This window comes from Falco peregrinus, chromosome 6, assembly GCF_023634155.1.
Source record: "Falco peregrinus isolate bFalPer1 chromosome 6, bFalPer1.pri, whole genome shotgun sequence".
NCBI classification, from domain to species: domain Eukaryota; kingdom Metazoa; phylum Chordata; class Aves; order Falconiformes; family Falconidae; genus Falco; species Falco peregrinus.
In genome coordinates, this window is record NC_073726.1 from 90,786,836 (window position 1) to 90,813,153 (window position 26,318).

At 36.5% G+C, this 26,318-nt stretch overlaps 1 protein-coding gene across 4 annotated transcripts in view; it reads left to right on the forward strand.

Annotated features, from left to right (window-relative positions):
- The window catches only part of STXBP5L (syntaxin binding protein 5L), a 203,106-nt gene that overhangs the window by 65,868 nt on the left and 110,920 nt on the right, over positions 1 to 26,318 (forward strand). For all 4 annotated transcript variants that reach the window (XM_027777826.2, XM_005231088.3, XM_027777827.2 and 1 more), the window contains exons 3-4: positions 9,949 to 10,030; positions 11,657 to 11,757. In XM_027777826.2, coding sequence (XP_027633627.1) covers positions 9,949 to 10,030; positions 11,657 to 11,757 — 183 coding nt within the window. The remainder of the gene's footprint in view (positions 1 to 9,948; positions 10,031 to 11,656; positions 11,758 to 26,318) is intronic.

Consider the following 26,318-nt stretch of genomic DNA (forward strand, 5'->3'; position numbering starts at 1 on the left):
AATAAAACATAAATGCTTAATAAAGCTGGCATCAAACATGAATGTAATTTGTATAACACAATCTACAAGTGTTTGTTTAAAAGTGGAAAAATCATCGTTCATACTCATTTACATCAAAGGGGCTTCCTGAGATACATTTTAACCAGCTGCTTGTTACCCATTTCATGCAGATTGAATGGAAGGGCTGATTAAGTGTGGTCTGTAATGTACTTTATTTCAAAATCTGACAGAATAATGATGTGTGTCAGGAGGATTATGAGAGTGATGAAATGTAGATAACGTTTAACCTCTGTCTTGCACTAGGAAAAAAGTAATGTCTCTTCCATGTAATTTGTTGCTGAAAACATTTCTTAAAAAAACATGAGTGTTACAATAATAGAAGACAAAACTATTTAAGGGCGACTATCTGATATTTGGAATGCCTTTTAACATAGGCATATTTATAGTACCGTTTATACTGAACTAAACCTAAGAAAAAAACTCCACCAGATAGTTCAATGAAATTTTGTCAAACTCTAAATTAAATTTTCTTCAATTAGATTCTTAATTTTTTCCGAATTTTATTTATTCAAACTTGAATAGCTTCATTGCCGGTTTTGAATTCTATTGGTAGCGTGTGAGTTCCTGTGTTTTACATGTCTAATCTTGCTTAACAAATGAAATTCTAGATTAACATCTTTATTGTCAAAAATAAATATATTGATTCACAAAAGTGCTGAGTATTAATATTAACAGAAATTTATAGAAATGTCATTTATCCATTTTTCTGGGGCAGGAATGAAATTACCGCCAAATTTAGCATATCTAACCTTCTTTTAATAAGTTTTTGAATGTGAAGCATTTTCTGTGTTGTACCAGAGACCTGGAACCATCCAATACTAAACAGATGATAGTAGAGCTAATGCAGCTGATGAATTTGAGGAATTACTCACAAACTAACACGCTGTGAGCAGTTTCCTGTTAAGTAATAATATTATTTAATATTTTAGGCAGCATTGCTCTGCCTCAAAAAGAATGTGGTGTGTGACCTCAGCATCTGTATTATCTTGTAGTTGGATAAACTCTGAAATGTTTGAATGAAAGTCTTTTAAAGTAAGCATTTATTTTTTTTTTAGCATATTGATGCTATAAAGTATATCACTTGGAACAATGGAAATGTTCAAACAATCAAGTCAATGAACCTCTACACCACTTACTGCTTACAAAGCCTGAGTCAAGATCAGGTATTGCCTTTCTCAGTGCATTAGTACCTGTGTATTAATGCAATTTTTTCTGACTAAAGCGCCCTTGCATACTAAATCCCTCTAAGGTTATACACAACGATACTCAGCTCTCTCAGTTAAACAAGTCTTTTGTGGTGTTATACATGGAAAGTTTCTGACATATTACTGAATGAGACTGAAAATCTATCATCAGTGGGCATCATCAAACAGTCCACTTTGACTTCAGTGCCTCAGGGTTGTATTTGTACAACATACCTTGCTGCTTATTACAGTATAATCAGAGAAGTTAACAGATGATGATTTAATTTAGTTTATAAAATTGAGTTCTTACAGTAAATATGTGAATCAGAATACAAGTTCTACTAATGATCTGGTATTGGACGGTCACCTCACTTTCATAACCAATTAACTGTCTTGATAGCTAGAGGTCTGGAGATTTTCAGGGACTAAATCTCTTAAAATTAATTTGGGGATTTTTTGTTTCTTTGTTTTAGCAGATTGATTTATTAGGCTCTGCATGCAGTGGTGAATTTAACTTTGAAAGAAAACAGGTTGATTATAGAAATAATTTTGCGCTTAAAGGATTTGCTGTTGAATGCCTCTTTAAAATGCTCATAATTTTTCCAAAGTATGGAATTATCATTTCAGTAGAAATTTTTAATTCTTTGTTTCAGTTCTGTGTTGATTTGTTGATAAGCCTAAGCACAGTAGGTTTGGGGTGATCTTAGCACCTGATAAGAGTATCCAGGACATTCTTATTGCACGACTGAGCGCAGAATGGCTTGTGTGAAGTATTCATATATGTGCTGCTGATCGCTTCTGCTTTGACCAAATCAGAAGTCAGCCAACAGCGCGCATAGCAGAGCTTGTCTTAGAAGTCCATAATTGCTCATAAAACAAAGGACTAGAGTTGTGTGGAACTCATTGCTGTGAAGTGCCTGGCAGGGAGAACTAACCAGAAGTAATCAAGGCAACTGTTAATTATTCTAACACTGAACAAAGGAGTTTTTCTACCCCCTATCTCTATGAGCCAAAGTAGATAATGAAACATTTTCAGATAAGAGGGAACGTTATTTAATCATCTGTTCTCATCTCCTACAGACTACAGAATTTGCCATAGGACCTTCATCACCTTAGTCCTAGGTCAGTGGTTGGGGCTGGAAGCAGCTGGGGAAACATGCAGTTTTGTTTTCAAGATTCCCAGTAATGGCTACTTGCTGTCTGTGTTTGAAAGAGAAAGCGCAATGTGTGTTCTCAAGCTCTGTCATGACATGGATCAAGGTTTAATGTATTATTTTAGTTGTATAACTTTTCCATAGCAACTACAGGAGGAACCAAATTTTGGGAAAATGTCTTTTTATTTTTAGATACTTTTAGTTTGACAGGTCTTTTGACCTTTTATAAAAAGACTTATTACGTGATCTCTTTTCATCCTGTATTCTGTTGTCACCAGTTGTTCTTCATAACTGGCAGCTATGAAGAAAAGCAGCACCTTGTGATCACTGTTACAAATTGCTAAAAATTCAACAACTTGGAAAAAAAACTCTCCTATAGAAAAATATGAGAAGGCTTAAGTTTTGATCTTACGTAGAGTTTATATAGATAGTCTTCCATTTTTTTTTTGCTTGAAGAGCACTAACAAAACTTCCTAAAACCTTCTCTAAACCTGCTGTCAACAAATTCAGTGATAGAGTCTAGAAGCAGGGATAACACAAATGTTAACGTTCGTGCATAACTTTTACATGCAGTTGGGTTTAGTATAAAATCATTGTAGAAGATTGCATTTGCCATCAGTGACCGCACATGTGGTAACCTGCATGTTATGTGTGGTCTGGGTGCACAGCTATTCATGGAGCAAATACTGTGTTGAATATTAGTGTCTGCAGGCTGAGGAAAAAGAAATTAAATATGGCAGAGTTAAAGCTACCTGCTCTGTTTTGTAAAAGAGTATGTTAGACTGCTCTCTGTACCTAATGCATACAGATGGCCAGCAAATGGTGTAATTTGCGTAGTCCTCTTAAAAGGCAGTAAATTGAATAAAATTCAGTTGTATTATCATTTTTTAATCTATATCTTGATATGTTGTTCTGCAGGTTCTTGGTTATGTTAAAGTGACCTTCTGGCTTTAGGATGTTCCAGAATACATAGCCCTCTCATTTGTGGCACAGTTTAGTTTTCCGTAACCTTCAGTATACATTAGATAAGAGTATTATTCTGTCCCAACTTACTCTCTCTGTAGCTTTCTACCAGATGTGTTTATGAATGAGCTTTACAGGTATGATTCTCCTCCCATTCCCATATTTCTCACACCTTTGACTAAACTTTTGTCTGCATTTGTAAATTTCTTTGAAACTATAGCCCTTGCGAATATAGTCAATACGCTTTTCACTCACTCCTACAGATTTCAGATTTCACTCGTCGCTGCCTTTCTTGTTCTTATCTGTATGTGTCAGTGAGCTCACTGAGGTTTATGAGTACTTGAAAAAAAAGAGGAAGCCCACTATAAATGCAAACTCTTAATGTTGTTTGTTACTACCACAAGAAGTACAACCTCAAAAGACAGGTCTTTCAAAGTGGCTGCCTGGCAATGTGGAGCTTTTACAGACTAGTAACTAAATGGCTCCTTTTTTGGAGGTGAATTTAGAGCTAGGTGGTTTCTGTTGATTATTATGTATGTGTATGTGTGTGTATATATATGGATATGCAAATGGAATTGAAAATTATTGATACTGCACAAATGGAATATGAAATTATTCACCTACATGTTATTTGTGAAACATTGCTAGAGTCATTACCTCTTGAGTATCTGCTCTTAACAATTTGCTATTTCAGGTTTAGGATTGATTGAGTTCAATCACATGGTGATTATATTTGCATTCTGTTTCCAGAGCAGATGATTCCCAAAATGACAAAGATCTTAGAAAGAAGTCTCATAAAGAGATCAAAAAATATAGCCCTGTGAGTGTTGGTAACACTTGTGGTATCTGCAGATATTTTAGGAAATAAAATAGGCAGTCATAGGAATCAAAAAATTGTGAATAATGCTGATGTGAATTTGCATTTTATTTAAATAAATGGTCATATTTTTCACAGCATTCATTCAGCTATCCAACTGTAGCCTATGCATATATAGACTTGTCATTAAATACAAGCTTATCTATAAATGCTTTAACCTGGAAGAAATCAAAGTTGCCAAAAGCAAATTTTTCAGCCTGTATGCATCATAATGGATATTTAACTGTTCCTGAGATTAACCCTTAAATAATCTGTATACATGAGCAGAGAAATCTGTCAAGAAAAATAAATAATGCAAAGGTCATTGGAGACTGAAAATTCACGCTTCTTGGTGCCAGAAAAGTTTGTCGGTATTTATAGAACACATCACATTTAGCATCCTAAAAGAGCAACCAATTGCAGCAGTATTTCACCTTTTCATAGTGGAGGGGAAAAAAAAGAACTCTTTATTTAAACAGCTGAATGAACTCAAGGCATAGTGAAGCTCATTGTAAAAGTGAATCCTTCTATGTTTAAAACAAAAACCACTAAGGCTTACTGTTTAACGAAGCAGTCTCCAGTGAATCCACAGCAAATAAAGGCCACAAAGCTAGGATTAAGTTGCATGTCCTTTTTAAGGAATTCATTGAACTCAACTACATGTAGTTGAATGTAGAATGAATCTTGGTAGAGGGACACTTAGTTTTGCAAAGCAATGGAGAAGTCTCAAAAATCATAAACAATATGATTTCCTGATTTATTAAGGTAATTAAAAGGTGTCACACACACACATGTATTTAAAAACTATATTGAATTTAAGGAATAATAAGATGCCATTTATATTTTTACACTGTATTAAAGAAACCATTACCAAGATGATGTGTGGCTGTGGTTTTGATATTTGAAAGAAGCTGAGCACACATTCTAGAACATGTATAAAAACCCGTAAGAACTATTCAGGAGCTAACAAAATTGCTGTATGACATAAAAATAAAGCAGCTCAGGCTATTTTGTTTTTATCTGTGCAGAAGATGGGTAAGGTACAGCTTGATCACAGTTTCAAAGCATGAAATTTCTGCTAATACAAAGGTACTTAGCATAGAAAAGCATAATGAGATCTGACGGCTTTAAACTGAAACTGAATGTATTGATTCTACATGAAGCATAACATTCTTAATAGTGAGGATAACTGAACACTGGAGGAATGTAGTTCAGAAGTCATGAAGGTAGACTATCTCATGAAAAGAGAGAAAAACTCAGTTTGAAGCCCATTTGAAATACAGAACCTTGGTCTGTGGCACTTATTTACACCAGAATATGCACTCTCCTTAGCAGACAGAAAATTAATGTATGGGAGAATTCCAGAAATTCCATGAAGGATCTGTAAAACTGTATTCCAGGAACTGAAAGTAGGCATGTTCAGAACTGTAAACGTAGGAGATAAAGGTGATGTTTTCATAATTGTAATCTTTTGACAAAATCCATCCTGTGACACAGATACAACTGACTAACCTTCTGGTTGGTTTAATTGGTTAGTGGTGTGATTGAATTATTTGACCATTCTATTAGTTAATAATTTTGTTAAATACATGGGTGCTTTTTTAACTGATAAATTACTCACCTCAGTGGGATAGGTCTTCTGCAAGAAAACCTGTCCTATATTCAAGTTACACGCTAAATCAATTTTACAGTTGGTTTATGTAATGGAGTAACGCCAGCCCACAAGCATCTGCTCTTAGGGTGCTGCATATTCCTACTCAAACATGTACCAGTCAGTGCAGATCAGATGACAGGACACCTTCAAGCAGCAATGCTACTTCTGCAGCACCCCACAATTCCCAAACATTTTAAAGGAGAGGCTATAAATGGGGATTGCTCATTTCTATGTGTGTCTCTTAATAAAATAGTGGATGTGAGACCATGGGTTCTACTTAATAAGTATAACCCCTTACTTTAGTGTTCATTTCTGTGTATAGATTGCTCTTAGTCATGGAAAAAATCAGTTAAATGGTCAAAAAAAAAAAGTTAGAGTTGCTTATTTACATAGCTTGCTGTCATTTTCTTCTATGGAAGAGTTTTGGGTTTGAAAAAGGTGCCATATGTTATTTAATAGTTTTACTTGCCAGAGGATATTTGTTAGCTGCTTGGCATGCCTTGGCAGGAGGTCCTTTATGATATTTCTTCAGTTCTTCTGCCTTGCCAGGAGGAACAAATCAGACTGTAGTCCTTCCCGTTGCAAAAAGATTTGATCTGAGGTGACTAAAGAATCACCCATCTTAATGAAGAAAAATGTGTTACCTCTGGGCCTTCTGGTCCTAAGAGGTTAAATACCTGCTGCAGGTAACACTGGTCTCAACTCCAGGACTCAGTTCTAATGTATCTGCGCTTTTGGTTCTCAGTGAACACACAAGACTTTCAAGTCTTTGGATTCCATTAGTACTAACCTCCAAGAAGAATGAGAGGCATCAGATGTGTATGTATCATGTAGTAAAAATGACTCATGGAATAAGTGAGTTGTGAGATGCAAAATTTGGTCATAGATCATGCTTATGAGAAGTTCTGCCCAGTGACACCTCTCCTATGTATGTAACCATTCACTGGCACCTTTGGCTTCCAGTAAAACATCCACATGTACGTGTGCTCTGACAGCAGCCGTTCAAGATGGAGTATGGGTGTGACATGAGAATATCAGATATATACTAACTGATCTTTATACCAGTGACCAAAAGGACCTAGAGGAAAAATCTGAATGAGGTTGTAATATTGGAAAATGGACATTTTCTTCAATCTGTGATGGAATAGTCCAAGACATGTAAATTCCATGTTAATAATGTATTATGCTGTCATGGAAGTCTGCATCTCGGAACCTGAATTCAAGTACTTAAAACCGGGCATCTTAACAACTGATCTATTTTATTTGATTTTGTTTTTCAGGATAATGATAAGTTTTGGAATAACAGGATGTTGAAATACTCTATGAAAACCTGTTGCATACAAGTGAATACAGAACAAAATATCTTATTTCACACATACAGATTTTAAAACCAGGATTAAATGTTGTTTTCAGAAAGAAAGTTTTTCTGTTAAATGTTATTACTGTCACACTTTCATAGCTTGATGCACATAATTCTGATTCTACTTGTTTCACTCTAGATCCCAACAGACAACCAAACTTAGTTTTCATTTTTCCCTTTTATGTATAAATTAGGATAATCTGGCACGTCTGTGAAGGCCTGTGGGAGATCCAACATGCTAGTAAGAGAAGAGATAGTGAGTGGCTTTTATCCTTGAAACTCATGATGTCTACTCTGAGGTATTCAGATGGATCAGTATTAGTCCCCCCTTGTAATAGCTCTAGAGGTACTCTACTCTCCCTGATAGCAGAGTCATTATTTTATAAAAAGGCAAAATAACATAATAAATTCCATCCAAATCCTGTACGATAGCTACTTCTGCTGTATGTCCTGGTAGAGTACACTGGTATGAAAAGATTTGATGAGGTAAGGTTGTACTCCTCTGTGCTTGGCAGCAAAGCACAGAATTTGCAGAAGATGGGCTAAAGTGCCAAGAACATGTGCCAAATCTTCATATCTCTCCAGCTCCTTCTGCTGGAGGGACCTCACCGCAGCTCCCAGAATGTTTGAAAACCATCATCAGTCAGTGATAATGCTGCTATTTAAGCATCAGTCTTTACTTCAGGGCAATTGGCCAGACTGAAGCAGACGGCACAATTTCTCTCTTATTTTAGTAATTTGTGAAGTATTTCAGGGTGAACACTTATGCAGATAAATGTGAATTATTGGAGAGTGCTTTGTTTGTTTGGGATATGCTGAATTAAATCATCTACTTTGTTAGGATGTTTCCTAGAAAACTGACTTAGCATGATATTGATGCTGAAGGGTGACACCTGCTTAATCAGGGCAATGCTAGTGTAATTTTCACTAAGGACAATCATTAGCTAGTGCCAGGGACTTATACTGACTATAAAGCTCAAGTTAAAGGGAAAGCACTTATCTGTTAGAACTTCCACTCAGTTTGAAATCCCCAGTAGGTGGGTGGGTTGGTTTTGGCGCTCACTTTGTTTCCCCTTACCTTAAAACAAGCAGTGGGGAACAATATTCAAAAAGAGTACCAGAGAGCAGTCATTCAAAATGTACCAAAAGATTATCATCAGCTCTTAAAAATTATCCTACCATATATCTTTATTGCGTATTTTAAATAGGTTGTTTAAATGATGCGCAGGTTTTTTGTTGTATTATCGGTTGTGATAGTAGTCAGGACTACAGTCTGGCAACAAGTGGCAGATAGTGTTACTCCATTTTTTTTCTCTACCTTGCTGTCCTATAATGTAGTCATGGTGGTTTATACGTGGCTTTTCATCTGTAGATACCAGTACACTGAGATTACTGTCAAGGGAGATACTGTATTCTTCTGTAAAACACTATCTCCAGCTTAAAAATAGGGAAATGAAGGCACAGGGAGGAAAAGATACTTCTATTTTTTTTTCCCCTAAGGTTGTTTCGTGGACCAGTTGGCAAAATCGGGAGTAGAGATTGAGTTCAAGGTCTTTAAAGTTTTAACCCTCAAATATTCTATCTATGGACTTTACTTCCCTGAGGCCTATTTTGGAATTGTTTACTGCAAGTCTTGTCACCTGTGAAAGGGGAAGAGCCTGACATTTACCTGCAGTGTTTGTGGACAATTGGCATTTTTTTTCAGGAGTTTACAACGTGCTAATATAGTCATATATAATAAGCAGTAGGGCTTTATGTTGTAAAATCTTGTTTCTGATTGTAATCTTGATGTTTTGAATACATATGAAGGTGTTTCACCTGTTTCATACAACATGGTTGTTAATAATATATTTCATATTATTCTCTTCTTTTGGTTTACTTTTTATCTTTGGTAATTTTCTGGAACAGCAGTTTCTTGTTAAAGTCTGTGACTCAGATGGGAAAGGCCATCACCTAAGTTAAGGAGATGGCAATTTAGCATGCAGAGAAAAAGACCCAAGGAGAACAGGTGGAAAGGTACATTCGTGATATATCTGGACAGCAAGCTATTGCTGCAAAACAGTGTCGATGCTGATTCCGAGTGAACTAGCTGGGTTGCCAGAAGCAGTCTGACTGGTTTCGCTGGGACTGGGGATTGGACTAGGGAATGTAGTTAGACTTGGGTAATTCTGCATGGCACTGCATTGTACTGGTGTTGATGAGACAGAGAGCAATGGTTACATGTGAGCTTTTATGTAAGTGTGAAATGACTCACTCTAAAAAGCATTTTCTCAGATTTAAAAAAGAAAGTCTGCTACAGAACTGTTACAGACCATGGTACTAAATTATTAATTTTATAATATCTTGATAAGTACAAAAATCTAAATTTTGTACTTACCAAGATACATTAATGTGTTATATGAACTAATAATGTGTTAAAAGAAATTTAACTTGCATACTGATGAATTTTTTGTGTTAATTCATGTACTTTATTTTGCAGGCAAAAAACCAGGCAAGAACAGATCACTCCCAACTGCATGTGTTTCAGCCTGATGATGTGGGTACTTTAATTAGAACAGTGGAAAGTCAGCATGAATTCTTTTGTTTTACAGAAAGCAGGAAGAATTGAGGTTAATTAAAGGTTAATTATAGTTTAATTGGTAGTTTGTTGAGGGTTTTTTTCTCTTTGCTTCTGGTGATAATGGGAATGTTAGAATCCTTGACTTTGATGGCAACAGATTGGGCAGGCCTGGTGTTGATTGCTACTGCCAACATGAAAGTGGTGCTGCGGTTCTGCAGCTCCAGTTCTTAATCAATGAGGTAAGGACATATGTACTCAGATTCTTCTGCACAGATTTAGTTGAATAAGTCGATTCATGTATTGTAATTGAGTGATATAACTTTACACATTGACAAATTGTGCCCACAAGTAAGTGGCATACATCCAGAGGACGTTTACCCTACAGCCTTTTAGAAAATTATTTATGGGACTGCACACAGGGAAAAGTATTACTTTCATGTACATCAGTATAGAGTACTGAATAAAAGGCAGTCAATATATTAATGTTTGAAGACAGATGTAAAATCCATTAAATTACTAAACATGTTGCACAGTCCCATGTCAAATAGAAATTAATAAATGAGCTAAAACTTTCTATGGAAATATAGTGATGGTTATTGGCTGAAAAGTCAATAGTTGGGGATATGCTACTACTTGAAGCAAGGAAAAGCAACTGCAGGGATCATCAATCAAACCAGCAGCTCAGTCTTCGCAAATAGTTTGTCAAAATCAAGTTTAGATGACATGAAGAAACAGTGACAGTTTATAGCTTGCTCTGTGCAGAAGATGTCTGGAGTGGTAATAGGCAAGAAAACTTCCTGGAGCATTATAATCTGGGTTTTTCCCAGAACCTCATAACCTGGCCAAATTATAAACTACTCATAGTTTAATTTTATTAGAAGGGAACACTTCAGACATTTTCAAGTCCTCTTTCTAAGCCTGGAGATCTTGGAGTTTCTCAAGGAAAGACTTTTTAGTTTTGTGGGGGTTTTAAACCTGAGAAATATTTATTCTTTCTACACCTGTTTGGAGAAAGTACCTAAACCACAGAAACTGAGGAGGGAGAACTGAAACCTCAGAAACAGTTAATCCAGTAGAATTCTTTAGAGGAAGGCAGGGATGAAAACAGGGAGGGCAAGGTTTGTATCAGTGTTCTTTCTTTTCATTAGGTGACCAGCAGAACCCCTAATACATAGGATTAGATTGATTTCTGAGGTGGGCGTTCTCTCTGTCATTGTTTTAAACTATTTGGGAGATGAAAATGAAACCACGAATTATACTGTATTAGAGAAGTCTCACCTTCATTAATTTCATTTGCATATGTCAACATTGAAGAACAGTTGCTAGGATTAGGAAGGAAATCCAAGATGCAAAAAGAGAAGTTTATTGATCAGTCATAGGTGGTATGAACTGATCTTTTCAGTTAAGTTCTCACCTTTCCCCAGAAGAAAGTATTGCTTTCTCTTTGGCCAACATCTACTGCCTCTCTGCCACAGTAATACACTGATCCCTTTTTCCTTTAGTTATGTCCTTAACACTCACATTTTTAAGTGTTGTCTGTTCTCGGTTTCATACATCTCTATGTTTATGTGGAAATACATAGAAGTTCACATGTGACCTTAATACAGAACTTTTAATTTGCATTTTAAATTGATGGAGTTTTAATTTAACTTTGGCTGATCTTGTACTAATTTAGACTATTTACATTTACCAGATCAATTCAAATTGACTACTATTTATGATTTTTTTTTCCTAGAAAAAAAAGCAACTATTTTTTATAAACTGTATCGTTTTCTACATGTAGAACATTAACAGTGAAGATCACTTAAGAATAAGACAGAATCTGCAGAAGAGTAATATGCTGTGCTCTTTTTTGTCTGCTCTAGGGTGCTTTGGTCAGTGCAAGTGCAGATGATGCACTTCATTTGTGGAATCTTCGACAGAAACGACCAGCCATCCTACATTCTCTGAAATTTAACAGAGAAAGGTAAGACTATATAACAGTAAATATTTCATTTTTTAAAACCACAAATGTTCTTTCTGGATTTCTAATAATACATGCTTATTGGTTGGCCTTTCTGAAGGTGGATAGTTTTGTCTTGAAATTTTTTCTTCCACTCCTCGAGTCTTGTTCCCATTGAAAAAAAACCTTCACTTTCTCTTTCTGCAGCCTTCTCAGAACTTGAAAAATTTTGCCTGCTTTTTGTCAAAATGTTTTTCATTTTACCTTCTGTTTACATGAACTGGTGTGAACAGTTGTGTGTTTGTTTTTGTCAGACCAGACACAAGCACTGTGATCCTTTTGACTGATCTGTTGTTCAGTACCAGCCAGTTCAGTACCTCAGCTGGCTGGATCAGGGAAATAATTTTCTTTATCTTGAAAGGATTCTATATTTGTAAAATACTGGAAGTTTAGCATAAATGAATTGTGAATTTGGGGAACAGTGGTAAATGTGGTTGTAATTTTCAAACTCAAACAGAAGGTGAGCACCTTAATCTGTATTTAGTCACCCAAGTAAAAACTGATGCAATATTATGGTGCTTGAATGCTACGTTTTTATTAATAGTAAGAACAAGTTCTGTGTTTCTATTAAGGAATTAGGTCAGTAGTCAGAAGACCAAGATTCAGTGCATAAATGCAGCAGTTGTTTTTTTGTGAATCCTTGAGCAATACAGTTATTCTGTACGTCATCTTTGGGATGGATTCTTTAAAAAAAATTAAAACATAGAATTAATACATAGTATGGTTTTGACTGGAAATTTAAGTAATACTGTGTAATTCTCTTAGTATATATATTCAGTGTTTATTAAGGTGCAGCAACTTCTTTTAGATATTTATATATTTGCTTGTGCAGTGGTGAAAGGTATTAGTACTTTACCAATAAAGTGAAGTAAACAAGTAAACAAGCTCAGCAAAGCTTCAGCTGCAGCAAATCTGAAAATTATTATGGAAACAGACTTTTTCTTTGTTGTTTGTTATTCAGATACATATTATGTTTGTGCTTAAATGTCACCAAGTTGCAAGTTTTGTTGTGGGAAGTACTACATAATAACTTAGAAAATATACATCCTGATTCCAAAGAGTTTATACCCCAGAGCAAAAGTATATCAAGTGGTTTGGGACAGCATGAGATAAAATGAAAAAGTATATGTGCATTTTCTAACTGCTTCTGGACAGAAAATCATCATTTTACATATGTTGAAATATTTGAAGCTTGGTATTCTTATCAGGTAGGTACCTTATCCACAATTTGTCATTGATAAATCTAAATATTGTAGACGTTATTCCAGTACATCATGATCTAGCTCTCCCAGCCAGCAACCTTCCACGCAACCTAAGGAATCAATACTTAGAAGAGTGCAGTGTCTGTTCACCTGTTTGCCTCTCACTTCTCTTCAGAGACACTAGTGTGGCATCTTGGTCAGAATTTTATGAGAATTTCTTGATAAAATAAGCTCACACACATTTAGGCTTTCCTAAGAGTAAATAATTGTCATTACCTTTACCTAAATTTTCTTTGGTTTCTGCCAGCCTAAAACATTGGGCAAAATGTTTGGAAGGAAGTTATTTGGGATACTGGAAAACTGCATAAATCGCATTTTGTGTAATGGCATTTTTGAACTGAGGTTTAAATAGGGTCTGAGGTTGTAATTATTTGTAATAAATGCATAGCTAGCTGTACTGCCTTTTATCAAAGTCTAGTAAGTTGGGAATAAAAAAGCCCCAACTGTTAGCTGTTTTATATATATTTTAAGTAACTGGTACAATCACTGCCATTTAAATATTTTTTATTCACACATCAAAGGCTATGAGGCAAATATCCTGATAACACTGGTATATAATATTGTCCAAAAAGTAAGTCCAGTTTTAAATTTAAAAAGAATTTTCAGTAAGTATGAAGAAATAACTTTATAGGCAGTTCTTTTCTTCTCAGCATTCTCTAGCACTGCCTGTAGTTTTGGGGGTTTTGTATTCACGCACTTGGCTCCAGAATGAAATCTCCTCATTTTTATTGTATTTTCTTTTAAAATACGTATCTATTAATTTCAAATCGTCTAACTTTCGATTTTTTAAGTTTGATTACACATTTATTATGTAAAACTCAACATAAACCTCTGGGCAACTAACAAAAATGTAAGGCTAAAACCCTAATTAACCCTCTCATTAATTTGGAATATTTTTGTATACGTATGCCCAACAGAGTTAAGTCTAGAAGACTGCTTCCTTTTCTTTTTTTCTGAATATATTTATTGTATTAAAGCGTAAAAGTTATCGATTACATGATGTTCAGAGAAACAGCAAATAACGGTTGCCTTAGCTATAAGAAATTTGTGGCAAAATGGATGTAGGGGGAATTTGGGAGGCTGATAAAGCAATAAGATCAAAATTGATTTTCTTCAAGAAATTCAGAGGTCTGTCTTCCAAAAATTAATGGTGTCTTCACTGTTGGAACAGTTGAAAAAAATTATTTTCGTCCTCTCCTCTCCTCTTGCAGGGGGAGGTTAAGGGAAGGCAAGATTCATACTGAAGAGAGAAAGATTCTTTTGTCTTATTTTAAGTTTCTGACCCAATGAATGAGCTAGCCTTGGTGTTTCTTAAGTGAGGAGAAATGTTTGTTGACAGAGAATAGGTTTTAGTGTGCTTTCAGAAAACAGGAAGGTATTGGAAAAGGCCATATAGGGAAGTGTTTACATAGTCAAAGCCTAGTTCTTATAAGAACACCATTTAAACTTCATTTTAATTATTATAAAAAGCAGCTTTTATGTAGCAAAACATAATTATGCAGATGTATTTTACCTATGAAAATGGAGCATGTGGTGGCTTCATGTTTTCCTGTTTGCATGTCTCTCTTGAGAATTTATAAAAATTGTAATTTTATTCATACAATATGTTTGTCTCCTTGATATGCTGTTTGGTTTAGATTTTTATTTAAAAAAAAAAACAAACAACCTGGCAGATTTACTTCGTGAAGTGATGCAATATAATGCAACTTAAAATTTTAATATTTTATCTGCTTGTGATGAGGAAGGTAATTGTATTAGTCCACATTCTTGATTAATTTGTCTTCAATTAATTAGCTTTCATGTAGAATCAGTTTATTGTGAGTTTTTAAAATATTTGATGCATGAACCTTACAGCTGTTAGATTGTGTTAGATGGATGAATGTTACTTAAGTCTTTGGCTGTTACTCAGTGCACCAGTCTTCATGTTAACTGTTTAATTTGGAATTTGCTTCTGTTTCTTGACATTTAAGATTGCAGTATAATGGACTAAAATTTGCCCTTAGCAGTGTTTCTGTATATGCTTGTGCAACTACTTGAGTCAAATTTCCCCAAGTGTATACATATATGTATTCCCCCTTTCCCTCTCACAAAAGTAAAAATATGTTTGTTCTTTTCTTCAGATATTGTTAACAACATAGATGAAAAGAACAAAGATCTCTTAAGTGCAGCACACTGGTTATCTTTCACTCACCGTGTAGCATTCAGCATTAAGACACTGAATGGTTTATGAATTATAATTCACGTACAAAATGCACTTTTGTAGCTGTTAAGTCATAGTTTTCAACCTCTCCAGATTTATTCTTTTCTTCTTCTGACCTGTTGTTAAACTAATGATGATGCAACATTAGCAATATCAACTCTGATAATGCAGTGCTCCTTTACTGTCTCTTTGGAGCAAGTGTAGAAGGAACACTGGGAATGAGAAATAATGGCAAACTGATATTTTGTTCTACAGTGTAATGCTCTGGACTTTTTAGCAAATTACATGGTTTTGCCTTGTATAAAATATAAGGTTATCACCTTAAATTTCTATTGCTATAATTGGAATGTAATACAATGCAGTAAGAACCTTCAAGAAAATATAAATATAAATGTAAGCAATGTGTTTCAGTGCTTGGCCCCATACCAAGAGCTGTAACGGTAACACAGCTACTCATAAGACGTTTAACAGTAGCATATGGTTGATAATATATCATTTGCTGTTCCATTTGCAAGTAGGTTGGACAGGTAAAACTTTTTAACCTCTGCAAATACTCCATCAGAGTCTCTTCAGTACTATTGAAGATTAACGTTATGGTGATATTCCTTATGTTAGTCCCTGCTTTTCCTTCTTTGATGTCATAGGAGATGCCAGATTCACCTTCAGTAGACGTTTTACCAAAATTAGTAACTCAGCTTCTGGAACAAGACACCGTCTTTGTCTGCTGCAGAGAACATTAGGATGAAGCTAAGCTACTGGAAACTATTACAGGCCTTAATAATTTCAATGTAGTCAGAGCAGACTTCAGCAAGTATAGCTTTAAATATACAACATTTTAAATAGTTTTCCCATTTAAGATTGATGCAACTGGGATAGGAAAAACCAGCAAGGATTACAGTGTGGAGTCCAGGTCCTTTAGCCCTGCATGCACTAGTTTCACGTGTGAGCACATTCATCTCCTGTCGTTCTGAAGGTGAGCTAGGTTGGTTGTGTTGAGTGACATGGGGCATAGCCCTCCTCTTCTTTCAGCCAAGGCTCACTGGCATGTCACAAGTGAGCCAACAGCGCTACAACTGACATACTCGGCACATGTGAACACAATGTACAAGTTCTGTTGAGTCTTTAAATCCACCTGCATGCACTGTGCACCACTGCCATGACAGTACCACGTGCCCTTCTGCAGGGGAATCACCAGGTGACAAAATCTATATAACTGGCTCTGATACGTAACGCTTTCTTCAGTGTTGGGTATGTTGGCACAGAGGAAGAGGAGCCTTGACTCTTACATCTGAGATTTTGCAGTATTTAGACAAGATGACTGAGAGTATTACAGCAATGCTTGGAAGCAGAGAAAAAAAATAGGTATTTTTGGATCTGATGACTTTACTTTTGTGTGTTGGTCTATATTCTGTCCTGAGAGTAGCTGCATCTTTGTCTGTCTGTCTTGCTGTATCTTTGCAGGTCTGTGTTGTTAAGACTTCACCTTACCAAAACGGCACCAAGAGGCTATTGAATGAATACTGGTGACGGGCTGTGCAGTCTCAGCAGTACCTGCATCTGTTTACTTGTGTGTTAGGGACTTGTGAGTTACTAAATTTAGATTATCTGTCTCATTGACTGTTCAGGGAACTGAATTCCTGTGATAGCTTGCCTGCTCATAAATGAGCCTCCTGGTTAATATTGTATAACTGCAAACTCTGTTTTGTTTATGTACTTTCAAATTAGTCAGAGATCTGTCATCAAGCATGAAAGTAGTTGATAGGTTCAGTGCACTTGCACAGCCATGCTATACCATAAACTAGATCCTGATTAAATGGTGTGGCGCAGCATTTAGCTATTCCAAAGAACCACAGAATTCAAATATAAAGCAGTATTTCACCATACAATCCTGCCATGGTTTATGGGAAGGATTTAAATTTTCTCAGGTTGATTGTTATGGAAAAGAATGAGGAAAGCAAAACAAGCCCTGCTGTTGAATGGTGTTCACGTCGACATCTTGATGAAGTTTTAACAAAACTTTCTTGTGCAGTATTTTTTGCACAACAAAAATCTTGTGCAGGATTTTTATGTGTGTGTTGTGAAGTGTGTGTACTGCCAAGTGTGAAGATAGCACAGATTTCAAACACGTAAGATAAATACTGAGTATGTGTGGCATGGTCTTGCATCAGAGTTTATCACTTCTGAAAGAACGATGCTCAGGAAATTTAATAAACAGTTAATGTTGTTTACATGGAGTTATTGAGCTTGGAAAGATTCCTGAAGCTCATAAAGAACACCTCTGATCTATAGGGCTGTGCCTTAGTAGCGGAGGGCAGGAAAGTGAATTTTGTCAAATGTATCCTCAGAAAGACAAAGGACTGGATACAAAGTTTCTTCGGTGGGACTGACCCAAATCACGTTCATGTAGTTACCACACACCTCTGCCTTGTCTGTTAAAAAAAAAATAATTAAAAAATTAAATTATTACATTCTTTTTCCAGGTCTCACATCATGTTATGGAAAGTTTCATAGTACACTTGACCTGTAGGATCAATGAGAGCCATAAGCTTATCCTGGAAAGGTGGTATGCAACCTAGTTGAAATGATGAATGTCTTGGTCATAATTTTCATTTTTTTCTTCAACAAGCATTAGCTAAATAATAAAAAAAGAGGAAAAATACAAAACTAATTAGCTTGTTGATACCAAGAATCAGCAGTTTTGATTGGATAGATTTATGAGATTATGCAATTCCACTAAAGTAGGATGAAAATTCACGTGATCCCTGAGATCTTCTTTTCAATAGATCTTAAATCTGTGGGCCTTCTGGTGGATTCGAGCTAAGGGACCTCCTCAGTCTCGTTCCCTGACAAACCAGACAACTCATATACCTCCTTTTATATGATGAGCAAGCCGACTATGTTTTGAATCAAGAGATGCTGGTCCCTTATGATGCCAGTAGTAAAGGCACTCAGACTCTGTAAGTTATCGTTCCAAATGCTTTTTATTAGAGCTAGCCCTATAAAGAATGAGGGAATAGTGTAGATAATCTTGTATCCCTGTAGATGCTGGGAACCCCAAGTTGTGCATCATCAAACCAACCCCCCGTCATCAGGCTGCGCAGACCCCATCCATCAATAGGGCTACCCCATTTTGGTCGTGGAAGTTACTATAGGATTTTCCTATAAGAAAACAACTGTTTTCATTATTTCTGCTATCAAACAGAAAGGCTGTTCACACTAAAACTTCCTTCCAGACTTTTAGGTAAAGGCAAGGCCAGAGAGGTGGTGCCGTTGCCCAGCGGGAGCTGCCTGCAGGCTCCTCTGTCACAAGTTGGCTGTGTTTATCGTGCAGCTGGTGCCACACGCCCAGCCTGGAGGCCACGCTGGACATGCAGCCCAGCCACACGAGGCACAGGCTTGTGCCGGCTTGGGTTAGCCGCTGTGTGGGTCACGGGCTCCTCCACATGTGGCAGCCTCCCGGTCAGGATCATGGCACTCTTATGTAACTATTCAAGCTTAAGCCCACTCCTCCTCCTAATTGGGAAAATTGTTCCATGCTAATTTCGTCTTTCTGATGGCAAGAAACCTTCCAGCTTCAAGACTAACTTTATTTTTATGGCTCTTTTATTCCCATTTATTATGATATCCTGGTACCCACAATATCATGTATTTTAAAGATTTTGTCTCTCCTTTGCAGTTAAAAAACTCATTCATATCCATTCACAACCTGCTTTTTTCTTTGTTTTTTCCACTACAAAAATCAAGATTCTGTGTTTTCCTTTATACATTTGTGTCTTCGTTCCCTTTTCTTTTCTCTAGCTTTCTTCTTGTATCTGTTCTCTCTGAGCTGATTATTAGACAAGGAAACATATTCTGGGTAGGGTCCCATCTGTGCTGCGCTCGGTCATTGATGTTACCGTTTTCTTTTGTAATCTCCCCAGCAATGTTTACTGATGCATACCATAATGACATCTTCCTTTTACACGGCTTCATCTTATCAGTGCTTGTGGTCTTGCTGTGATTGACTAATACACCCATTACACTCCTTCACTGATGAATAGCTGGCTGTCAGGGAATGCGCCGCTTTGCAGTGCAGCCCTTCAGGAGTGGAAGCAGAGTGAGACAACTGAAATTGAAATTATCTTTTTCCATTGCTTCTGTATCATGGGTTCCAGCTCTAAAGTAGAATTTATTATTCTTTGGAGTTTTAGGCCTTGCCCTTTGCATTTTAAATTTCACTCCATTTCTTGTACTCTACTTGTGCAGATTGTCCTTCCTCTCTGATCATGTGTCCCTAAAAGGTTTCATTAGTATTAGTACCAAGATCATATGAGATTACAAGATCAGCTGTAAAACTAATACTTGAGAATCCCTCAAATATCCAGTAAAATACTTTCTTTTTCAGTAAAATTAAGTGGAAAATAGACATTACAAACAGTAGTTTTCATAAATGCTGTATTTAATTTTGACATGCTAGTTTTCCTACAATTGGAATAGTCTGGAATAGCCTACCTTTGGTAAACCTGCCTTTCCTATTTCACTACAACTTTTCAAAATTTGTCCTTTTGAAATGCCAAACCTCGGTTAGTGTAAATTTTTAAGTATATTTGAGCAAGTAGTAATAACATCATGGTCACATTATAGATGACAATATGGCTTAACTTTATTTCTTCAGCTTTAATTTTTTTACACTTAGCTTCTTGGGTGGGATTTGTAATGCAAGCTGATTTGCTGCCACTGCAGAAAAAAAGTGCTGCAACAACTTAAGCTGGATAGTTTAAAACTAGCTTGGTTTCTCTATGCTTAAATTACACCAGGGTAGATGTTATTCTAAAATAACAACGCCTTTTATTGATTCATTGACTATTTACTAAAGAAATCTGTTGCTGTTTCCACGAACACCTAGGCTATATAACTATTAGCAATGCTTCTTTTCTAATCTGTACATGATGCAATAAACTCTTTTAAAATTACAGAAGCCCTGGTCATATTTGTCATTCTAGAATATTGAAAAGATCTCTGTTTATATCCAGATCCAGCCTTGAATTTGAGATTCTCTGTTCTTTTTTTTTAATGGTGACTTTCACAGGCTTTCCCCAAAGTAATTTTTAGTCCACCAGGATTCTGCCCATACTATTATTTTCAGCTGCATTTCAACTAAAAATGTCCTTAAGTGCATTATGCCACAGTATCTGCTTTTATACCTATTTGCTAAACAACTTCTCTGAAGGCAAGTAGAGCTGTTTAAGATATGTAACATCTATTTTTACACTGCTCTGTACATAAAGGTTCCATTTCCATAACGAGACTTTAAAATATGCAATAATAACATTAGCACGGTGTATAGTAATTTGATTTTTGGTAACTGCTCAGAAAAAGTCTCAGAACAGCAAATACAGTTGCCATGTTACATTATTTACATATATATTTTCATTTTAAAAGCATGTATCCGGGACTTATGAAAACACGTGACAAAGTATGATTAATAATTTGGCAAATGTTTTTCTGTTTCATGGTTATCAATCAATTGCAAATCAATTCACATTTTCCTCACACTGGTGCATTAAAAGCAGTTTAACAGACAATGGCTGATACACTATAAGTAAATTACTCTTAGGGATAACAGCTGTATTTAATAGCGCAAAGACCAAAAAACCTGAAAAATTACTTAAAGCCGATCACTTCTGCTTCCCCCCTATTGCTAAAACTGTACCAGATAGGCTCGATTTCCCCCAGTCTACCCCTGAGCTGTTCATTTGACTCATTACTTTATTTAGAGCTTTTTACATAAAATATTTTGGCAACTAAATAAAATAGTCTTGGGATTTAATCTGAGACTGTGGAAAGCGTATCAAGTGAAGGCTTCTAAACCAGAATTTTCTCAACTCTGAAACACCAAAATCACAGTTTCTAGCTGGTGGTAGGCCAAATGTTGTGGCTATAAATACAGCACAGTTAAAAATGTTTGAAAAGTGAAATTTACTTGTAACAGCTAATGAAATAACTTTATAAATTTGCTCTACATATATGTATTTGTGTGAAAGCACATATATATCTGTGTGCATGTGTGTATGTGTGCACGCACACACACATACCTGGAATTGTCATGACCCATAGAACTGCTAGAGAAGGCGGCATAGCTAGCACAATTACTTGAGGACTTAACAAGAGTACGGGGACTGGAGGGCCCTCTGGCCTGACAAACCGTCTTTTCCAATTTACTTCTTCCTCTCTGTTACTCTGGCTGTAGTCCCTTCTGTTATTTCTATGAGAAAGAAGCTGTCTCTTCAGAAGTCCATTTTGCAAAACATCTTTGTGAAGTTCTGTTTTTACAATAGGGAAGAAAAACATACTCTGAATTATTTAATTTTTATGTCACCTGGACGCCTCTGATTGTCTGAGTAACTTAGGCTTTCCTCAGAAACAAATCCTTCGGCCTTTAACAGTAGACACAAAGTTGCTATATGCTGCAAAACTTTAGATCATACTCTGAGCAGTGTACTGCTTGTTTCTGATGCTTTGAAGAAAATAAACCGTGTTTGTCAGTAGACATAGGGTAACGTGGTATGTTGTTTTCACATAGCAAAATTTAAATATAGGCACACAGCCATGTGTTGAACAACCATGTTTTGCGGCCTTAGTCGTAACAAATGAGAAGTCCAATACTGTAATAGGAAAACACATCATGTACTTCGTATCACACATAGTCATGTTAGACAAGAGCGAAAAAAAAAGGTGTCTTTTAAAAGTTAAACAAGTTCAGATGGCATAAACAGTCTATCTGTTGGAATTTTCAGTTTGCTACGGTTATGGTGGTGTACCAGGAATTCTGTTGTTTTATTTTGTGAAGTTTTTTAAATTTGAGTTTTGATATATCTTTCATAGTCCTGTTCAGATCCATCCTTTGTAACATTGGATGTCCAGTCATATATTAAAGCAGTGAAGAACATGAACCCATTCTTTTTTTGCATTTTGCAGTAAGTCATTTGGTTCTTGGAAACCACCCCACCCATTTGGTGCCCAGGCACATGTCAGCTTTAAGCAGGATCCAGTGCAATGATTTAGGATACTTTTCCTTCTGTCACTATAAACTCTGGGCATTATTCCAGTAAATCAGAAATAGAGCTCCTAATGTCAGTGTTGAGATTATCTCATTAAACAGTACATGAGCAGGAAGAGAGACTACAGATTGCAGAAAAACAAGGACCATTAATCACAGAGTCCCTGTCTACTGAAGCATAGCAAATAAGAACAGCTGGTCTCCAATAAGTCTACATGATTTTAATTGATGGAAGCTGTTAAGAAAAAACGTGTGTATACATAGAAAAAGTAGACACATGTAAAAATGCAATTCTTTCTACTTGAAGTCAATTCCAGTATTTCAGTCTTACCCTGATGGTAGAGAGTAATTCAAAATATCTTGTTTGACATTGATATGAAATAGGTTTTAATCTCATTATATTAAGAATGTATGATAAACACAGATTTGTGTATGTTGCAGGAACCTGGGGATGAAATAATAGCATATCTTTAGTTTACTTTTCTAACAGCTATGTAAAGTCAAGCTGTTTAGCAAAAGACAAGTTTCAACCTTTCATCTTCGAGCTAAGTCCCAGGTTACTTTTTTTAAACTATGAGACTGGGAAGCAAAACCTGCATTTTTGACTTACAGCTTCAGTGCTGGGTGAAAAGATGAGAGAAACTACCCTTAGGTGTTGGGTTTTTTAGTGCAGCTGCTACAAAATCAATGGAAGAAATCATAAAAAATGTCTTCTTTTGAGAACATCAACTCCCTCTTCCATCCTTTGTTTTTTGGCTTTCTTTTATTGATGAGAAACTCAGTGGCTCTTGTCCCAGTCTGTATTGCCCATCACTGTCACTGTGCTTGGTATTATAGCTCCATTTTTACTTAACCTTCAAAGAAACTAATGGAGAACAAGTGCAGTACTGCAGGTAAGAAATAATGATTTCACAAGCCAGTAGACAGAAGAAAAATCTCGTACATTGTTGTTCCCCTAAAAATGAAAGCAAGAGTCTTTTTGCCAACCTTGTTTCATTAATTTGTTCACTTCACTGATTTTGTGGAACTTTTATTCTCATTTTTGTTGTCTAGTGACCTTGAGTTGGCATCAGAAACAAATTGGAAACCAATGATAAGTATGCTGATTTCTTCCAGCATCTTTTTTTATTCAGGGAACCGAGTTTCCATCTAATTTCCTTGTCTTTTCCTTGTAATTTCTTGTGTCCAAGTCTGCACATTACACCTGTTGAATCCGCTGCATTACTGTTGTGTAATGCTAAAGACCTAGCCAGGGAGAGTATGCCACTGTCATTGTCAGTGGTCCAGCTTCCACATGTAAGACATCCTATGATTCTGTGACTTTTCTTAACTGAAATTAAAACTAAATCACACTTTTAAAAAACAGGTGGACCACAAGAATCAGTCTCAAAGGTATGTTTGGTTCATCCGCTGTCTGCTAGGATCTACTGGAGCTACTACAGATTTTTGAAATGAGCTTGTGGGATACATGGAGGATCTAGTTTGAATAGGAGAAGGTTTCATGTCATGATACAGTATCACCAAGACTCTGAAAGGAAAAACTGTCCAGAGGTATTGAACTGCTATATATTTAATTTGACTCTTAGTCATGCCAGTTAGTAATTTAAAGTATTTCCTGTACTCTTAGGTCAGCCCTAGAAGGTGCGCATACACTTCAAGTAAATGAAATGAAAAGTTTAAGTTAAACATTGGAAATACTAATAATGGAGTTCATCCTGGATCTCTGCCTTCGTGGTATATCGCTCAAACAGCCCGTGTTGCACGGGAACACATTATTACTGTGCACAGCCAGGGCTCACATCTGTCTGGGGAGCTGCACAGACGTCCGCTGCAAACACATGACGTGGACAGCAGATTTCATGGATTGCTGATATTGTCCACGTCTTGTACATGTCTTACAGAGCTGATGAGCTCCCAATTTATATGTAGTTCAGGGAGAACAGTAAATACCTCCAGAGGTCAGATAGCTCATAATTTACATCCTTTGCTTGATCTGATGGATGCAGCTCCTTTTCTTCATTGTCTGTAGGTTTAGCCTGTGGTTCTGTTTAGTTACTTCAAGTTCAGCTACAAATTACTTTGCTTGAATATCTGTCTAAATCTTCTTGTGTGCATTTCATGACTCAAAGCAATAAACTCAGCTGTAACATTCCTTTGTGAAGTGACAGAAATGCAATCCTACACTTTCTGAGAATACTGACGAGCCAGAAGCTCCCTTAGAAAGGCCAATCTGCTTTCAGCCGCTGGAGAAGGAGGGGCACTAGATGAGTCTGGGCTCCTTTGTATGTCAGTGAGGACTTTGAATATTACTTTTGTTCAAAAATACCGAAAGATTAAGGGAGTAGTGAGGAGGGAAGAAAAGAGTTGGATGGAAATAATTTCTGCTTGCTGGTGGAGGGAGAAGGGACTGTATACAACATCGTGAGGTACCCTGGGGAGAAGTACTGCAAAGTCAAGAAGCAGGGGAAGGGCTTATCTCATGGTTTTCCTCTGTTGTGAATATTCAATGAGGGCTACACAGGACACAGATTTCTTTCTAAAAATTGCTGCTTTGTGAGATGACCTGACAGAACATCAACCAGTCCTTGGCTAGTACCAGGGAGGATGGCCCGTCTACCAGGTGGCAGTGCCAAGAGAATGGCTTGTGATGACCAGTGGAGGTAAGTAGCATAAATGAGTAGGGAGTGCTGAAAGCACTGGAGGATGTTGGAGAAGATTCCTTGAGTCAGGAGGACAGCCGTAATCACGCTAATGAAAAAGTAGACTTCTGATATGCATGACCTTCTTAAGAAGGTGATCAGCTTTCTCAGCAGCTGAACTCATCCGTGCTGGGACAATGCACGGTGCGTTGGGTGTAGGTCACTGAGAGCTGAGGGAAGGTGGCTGCTCCAGGCCCATGGCTGGCATGCCTTGCAGCTACGGGGCTTCCTCCTGGCACCTACGCATGTTCCCAAGGTAATGCCCCTTCATGTTTTGTCTTCCTTTTCTGTAAATTTGTTAGATTTCTGTCTTTTCTGAGAGCCTGTACAGTGTAGTTAATTTCAGGATTCTGAGGATTCTGAGAGGGAGTTCAAGCTGATGTTTGTTTTTTGTAGGAACTTAACGAAACTGAACCTTTCTGCTGGCCAATGCTGGGCATAGGGGCTATACGTATTTGATGCTTGCCCATATTTCAGTTCATCTTTATGAGAGGAAACTGCATAGTATAAATTTAGTTGCAGTTTTGTTGTCAAGGAATGAGCAATCATGTAATTAAATTGGAAAAAACTGTTCATCATTTTGACAAAAATGTGATTTATTATACCGCCTTCCACAGCTCTCCCCACTCTCCACCAGGAATAGTGTTCCAGGAAAATTTTTCATACTAAAAATAGAAAAACAAAAATTACAAAGCAGAGGCAGAAGGAAGTGTTCACAAAATTATCATTTATATTTCTTAGAGCAATATGATTAGTGTAATTAAGATGATTTTAAGCCATCTGAGAGTTTTTACTGGTATTTCAGAGAATGGAGCAGTCTAAATTATTTTAACATTGTAGAATTCTGCTAATACGCAATGAATTTTTTCTGGTCAGAGTTGTTAAGACTGTAGAGATCTGTGACTTTCTGAAAAATATGCCTTTTCAAGATTTACTACTCAGAATATATGCCTTTCTAAAATGAGGTTCTGTTTCTTGACAAGGCCTCTTGAAGTTACTCCGTTATCTCTCTTACATTGCTTACATAACTTTAGAAATGTTATCAGGACTTTTGCTAAATAGTTTTTGCTTAATAAACTCTGATATATGTGTTTTATTTGGCATCTATTGATATTTTTTTAAATACATTTTATATCCTGTTTTGTGCTTTGAATACATTGGAAAACTGCAATGTTCCAGACCATTTTGGCAGCATAGGAACACCTTTTTTGGTACCAGTCCATGTTTCTCACTGTTTCTTATAATGATCAATGTGTTTCATATTGTGGTTTGCTCTAAGAATGTATAATATCCACATTTCTGGCTGACTTACTGTTAAGTGATCA